This window comes from Cyprinodon variegatus, unplaced genomic scaffold (assembly GCF_000732505.1).
Source record: "Cyprinodon variegatus isolate N-32 unplaced genomic scaffold, C_variegatus-1.0 Scaffold181, whole genome shotgun sequence".
NCBI lineage: Eukaryota > Metazoa > Chordata > Actinopteri > Cyprinodontiformes > Cyprinodontidae > Cyprinodon > Cyprinodon variegatus.
In genome coordinates, this window is record NW_015150634.1 from 330,845 (window position 1) to 336,716 (window position 5,872).

General features: G+C 36.3%; 1 protein-coding gene across 2 annotated transcripts in view; it reads right to left on the bottom strand.

Annotated features, from left to right (window-relative positions):
- Positions 1 to 5,872, bottom strand: part of ift88 (intraflagellar transport 88) — a 44,334-nt gene that overhangs the window by 24,856 nt on the left and 13,606 nt on the right. For both annotated transcript variants that reach the window (XM_015378871.1, XM_015378870.1), the window contains exons 10-13: positions 4,613 to 4,959; positions 3,711 to 3,781; positions 3,524 to 3,610; positions 3,336 to 3,435 (exon numbers count right to left, since the gene is read on the bottom strand). In XM_015378871.1, coding sequence (XP_015234357.1) covers positions 3,336 to 3,435; positions 3,524 to 3,610; positions 3,711 to 3,781; positions 4,613 to 4,959 — 605 coding nt within the window. The remainder of the gene's footprint in view (positions 1 to 3,335; positions 3,436 to 3,523; positions 3,611 to 3,710; positions 3,782 to 4,612; positions 4,960 to 5,872) is intronic.

Sequence of the window (5,872 nt, forward strand, 5' to 3'; positions counted from 1 at the left end):
ACCGCCTCTCCAAATCTCTCTGGCTGGTCCATTTGGACTCTGGTATGTGTAGGTAGTGGAAAAAAAAAAAAAACTAAAACAATTTTTGATCATGAAAGCAGAGAGCAAACATACCTACTTAGCCACAGATATGGGAAAACATTAGGCAAAAGCAGGAGAGAAGGGAGGACAATGAAAAGAAGAATAATTTGAGTGCAATCGAGAGCTGTGTAACAAAAATGAAGGCATGCAGAAACAATGATCAGACATCGCTACAATGATTTAAACACAAAATCACTTCTTATATGAAAAAGCAAAGCAAACCCTTCACACATTAGAGGAATAATGGAAATAAGCAACCTAAAAATAAACATGTAAGCAACATATTTAATTATTATTTAAGTCTGAGCTGAAGTATTTATTCTCCACATTTGCTGACACACCTGGTGAAACCAGATGTGAGCAAAAAAAAGTTTGACAAATTCCCAGGTTAATAATCTAATTGTTCTTACAGAATCACAAGGGACACATTTACTGACCCCCAAAACAATCTTTGTTTATTTTACATTTTTGACGTGGAACTTTATTAGAACTATAATAGCTGCTCTTCAAAATCAGAAGGTCAAGAAGAAGCACTATTTAAGTGAGGCGAAGGGTGCTAAGAGGCATTAGTCAGGACATACAGGCTAATGGGGCTACAGAGCCGCATAAGACATTATACACTCCGCTAATATGTGCTTATTGTAGGAAACTGCAGCAGGACTGAGTTTGTTTTGTTTTTTCTTTTAAGTAAAAAGGCAACCCATGAGCTCTTATGTATGGTAGAGTATCTGTGATGCTGGGGGGCATTTCTTTATAGGTTCTCTTTTATTCAAGCTTCAAAATATTATCAAAGAAAGTATTTTGATGTAAACAATGTGCCAGCTCAGTCCCAACAAAGACAGGTCCTACATAAATCACCTTGGCCACTTTAAGTTCAGCAGTTTGACAAATAAAAACAAAGCCAATTAGACGGCAGCTTTTAGGCGTATTAATGTTATGATGTCTATATGCAGAATTCAAACAGAGAATCAGAGCGGGGAGGAAAGGGAGATATTTAACAACGCAATCAGCCTTTCACGTTTTCAGAAAATGTGTTAAAAAACTGAAGGAAGAAAAGAATAATAGAGGGAGGCTGATCAGACAAAAAGGCCAAAATGAGGACAGAGAAGATTAGGCGGACGTGTTTAAAATGATAGAAAGTTCAAATACCGATTAAAACTATGACATGGAGGAACAGAGTTTGGACGATACTGATTTTTTTTAGGTCCAAATAATCAAGTATTTTTGACATCAGTCCAACTGCACTGCAAAAAATTTAAATCTAAATAAGCCATTTTTTCTTAAAATAAGTGAATTTTGTCTTGAATGGAGGAAGTAAGTGTGATACTTTGCCAATGGAACAAGACAGTTTTACATTAAATAAGAAAACGCAAGTGCATTGTCTTATTACAAGCACATATTATCTAATTATCTTATTTTAAGAGTAAAAATACTCATTCAATCAGCAAATCCGTCTTATTTACCTGCTGAAATTAAGGGTAAATACACTTGATTTAAGAAATTTCTACATATTTCTAGATAGTTTTTTGCCATGTGATCCCAGATCTGTGCTGCCAATTCTTTGGGGGGGGATCAGTACTTAAAGATTTTATTACTTCTTCTTCCACCATTAACATAATAAAAAATACAATGAAAACAAATATTATACCAGCTTTAATCATAAAACAATTCAAACAAAACATTAACAATGGTTAGCAAATAGAGGGAGCAGCGATGCAGGAGCTATAGATGATCTCAAGGCATGACTGCTGAATGCACTAATGAATCACCAAATGCATTAATGCATCAGCTGATGCTGACATAAAAGAAACAACCAGAAAAAAGCTGACTGAAGTATTTTCCTATCATTAATAAGGAATCATAAACCAGGGGCCACTCCCAAAAGAAGCTGGACTGTGGCATGTTGAAAAAACTTCAATGTCATCTGCCTTGTTCAGATGGTAGAGTCAGAAATTTGGATGGATCTTGAATCAATCCAGTACTGATTCAACTTTTCAGGCAGCGGCTGGTGGCGTCAGAAGTGGGGAGTTACGACACAGATTAAAAACTAAAACATTTGACACACACCATCTAGTGTGATTTAGGGAAAGCGGGTAAGACAACTGCAATCAGGTCTTTACGCGCCCACATTCAACCACACATGCTCCATGAAAAGCAGTGCGTGATTGTGATTTTGTATTTAAATGAGTCAGCTGATCGGTGACATATAATATTAATCAAACGCAGAGAAAGAGAAAAATGAGTTTAACTGAGACAGAAATAAATGTGTTGTGTGAGATGGAGAGGATAAATATGATTGGTAGTCACAGTAGTGACGTGACAAATGAAAGGAAGCATTATGAATGGCAACTAGTGTTGCACCGATACCAGTATCGGGCAGGGCCCCGATCCAGCACTAAAATGGTGGTATCGGTATCGGCGGGTACCAACAAATAGGGCACCGATACCATTCTGATAGCCAAAAGTTTATTCAACTATTGTCACCCATTCCAGGTAGGTGATAAAAAGTTCTACTGGATTCACTTTGTATTAGTCTTTTTCCTGCTTCACAAAGGAAGGCAGCAGCTTGATAAAGCCATGATGGCAATTACTTTACATCCAAGTATTATGCAGTTCTTCATATATTCACACACACATCAATTTTAAACAGATGGTATCTGTATCAGCCAATACTGCACAGCAAGGTATCGGGTATTGGTATCTGGGCTAAAAAATGGCATCAGCGCAACACTAATGGCAGCAAGTTCTGGACTGATCATAATCACATCCCAGGCGCCCCTTGCGATGCTTCAGCTTTATGGATAAATCCAAAGAATGGTCTTGTTTCTAAAAGTTGCTTCAGATTTAGAGATAATTATTTTTAACACCTGTGGGGGATTTTGCACCTTTAAGGGTCAGTTACCAGGAGTAGTTAACAGCTGCCCACCAATCTATCTATCTATAAGATTTAATATGGTAAAAAAAAAAAGTCAGCTACATCAGATTATTATAGTAAGATGTTTCCTAATCTAATGTGGATTAGCTTACATCTTTAATAAATTGTAGCCTTAAGCCATGTTCATTTTTAATCTATGTCAAATAAAAAGTTTAGTATATGGACCATAGATTAAAACATTACTTTAATATGTTGTTCTGTGAAAAACTTCACCCTGTTAATCAGCAGGTAAAGGAATGTGTTTGTAAGAAAATATCAGAGACTTTTGAACTGAAACCCAACGCTATCCGACACTACTCTGTAAGAAGGACAAACTCACCTGATTATAGTCCTGCTGTCTGATGTATGTGATGGCTTTGTTGATCTCCAGATCACTGGCAAACTCCACATATTGAGAGCTCTTTACCATGTCAACACACCTTAAAAGATCAGAAAAAAAGTAAGAAGAAACTAATTTTAAGTAAAAACTCAAGGAAATATCAATATAGCACCACTACATTCACAAACCAGTCAAAACCGCTGGCAAAGGACGTCTCTATAGCTGGAGCGATTAGCTTGGCTGCTGTCATGATGTACTTCTCAGCCTGGATTTTCCTACAACAAGAAAACAGCGACATAAAAACAAAACAAAAGAACACATGCGTGTAAGGACTTGGTATACATAATATGCTGGTTTATGCAGAGTTCCTCTTACAGGTTTCTTTCCATCTGATGCAGCTTGTCATTTCTAGTGGCTTCGATGACCATATTGGAACTGGGGTCATCCTGAAAAAGCAAAAAAAGAACAACAGCACAAAGTTAACTGGAGACAATTCTAATTTCAATGAAAACTGTAGAAACAGAATAAAACTGACTTAAAGCAGAGAAAATCTCGATCCGTAATGAAAATAAATGCAAATATATAAAGATTAAGCAGTGATTTTGGATATTTTTCATGTTGCAAATATGGTATTTGAATGACAAACCAATACAAAGTGGTTTCAATGTCGTTTTTTTTCAGGTAACACGATATTGAGGTAAAACAAAAAGCAAACAAAAAAAATAAAATAACAGCAGTGTCATCCCGAGAATACGATCCTCAGTGAAACATGGTTATGGCAGTGTCATGCTGTGGGGATGGTTTTCTTAAAACAAAATCATAAATTGTGCTTAATATAATGACAACAGTTTAAAGCAGAAACTTGAGGGTAGGTGGAGGTTTACCTTCCAGCATGGCCTAAAACATACAGCCAGAGCTAAAATGATACGATTGAAGCAATTCAATGAGCTAAAATGGCTAAATCAAAGTCCAGACATAAATCCAATCAAGACACTGAGTTTGGAAGATGTGCTCCATCTAATCTGAGCTTCAGCTAATTTAGAAAAGGTTTGGATCTCTAGATGTCCAAGGATGTTAGGGATATAGTCCAAAACTTGATTTTAGTTCTCTTCAGAGAGAGAGAATAAAAATACAAACTGCACTTTGCCATTTAAAAACATGCATCACTATCAATTCACATTACTCTTATCTGCTACACAGAGTTAAAATCCCAAATTAAATAAAAATACATTAATGCTATATCAGAGATTTTGCAGGATAAAATTCTTCTAACTTACACTTGCTAGGATGTACTTCTCTTCATCATCAATCCCAAGAGGGACGGAAATGAGCTTCTGAAAGGCCTGCTTCATCCTCTCTCTGTCTCTAATAGCATAGTAGCACAGGATAAGGTTGTATCCAGTCTTTATGTTGGGACTCTCGCTCATGATGTGCTCGAAAGACGTTATGGCGTCGGAGTACTGGCCCAGGTGGACAAACACCGCTCCGATGTTCTGCATGATTTTGATCCTCATTTCCTTGTGATCGGCGAAGATCTGATCCAGCGCCATGCGGTAGAATTTGATAGCTTTAAGGTAGTTCTTCTGTTTAAAGTAGATGTTGGCCATATTGACTCTGAGTCGGCCTGGAAGGACAGAATTTGCATTTTAATGGCAATATAAAGTATCTAACAAGGGATTATAAATAATATTGATTTAGTTAAAAAAGAAAAGGAATCATTGACACCTTTACAAATACGATTAATTCATCCCTAGAATGTAAGGGGATGAAAACAGTAACTATAGACCTAAACTATACTAAAAGCTTAATCTGAGCTTAACATTCAACTAGTAAGTTAGATCCCTCTGATTTCTACCTCCATTTTACCTATGATTAATCTTTCTCTAATGATGGGATATGTAGACTAATTCATGCCATTTTCAGCATATTAGTCTGGAAAGAAGCAGGTAGAGCTTGATTTCAAAGTTAGGACTAAGACTCAGAAAAAAACAGGTTAGAGTCAATAAGATAACTACGGTTGTGACACAAAAACATCTTTTTTTTGTATAGAAAGAAAAGCTCTTACAGCAGCCAGTTTAAATCTTAATGATATAAACAGTTCTTTTGGAACATAAAGGGAATCAATAAAACAGTAAAATTCAACATGAGATAAAAAAAAATGTGCCATTAAATGTCCCATTGAGGAATCAGATGTAGTTTTATTTATGCAATAAGGCAAACAAATATAAACTCAGCATTAAACTATGAAAAGTTATATCAAATATTAAAATGTGTAGGTAGATATTTAAAAAGTGGCTGCTGCTCTCTGAAACAGGGGAGGATCAATGGTCTAAATTTAATCCAAATGTCACATATTGCATTAACAAATGTTGACACACATAAAACACATCACTACAACAGGTGAAAATAGCTGTGGTTAATAATAATAACTGCACTTTATTGATCTCACACTTGAGAAATTTACCTCTGCATTTAACCCATCCCCTTGGGGAGCAGAGGGCTGCCATTCGATCCCCAGAGTGCAGACTGTGGGGATC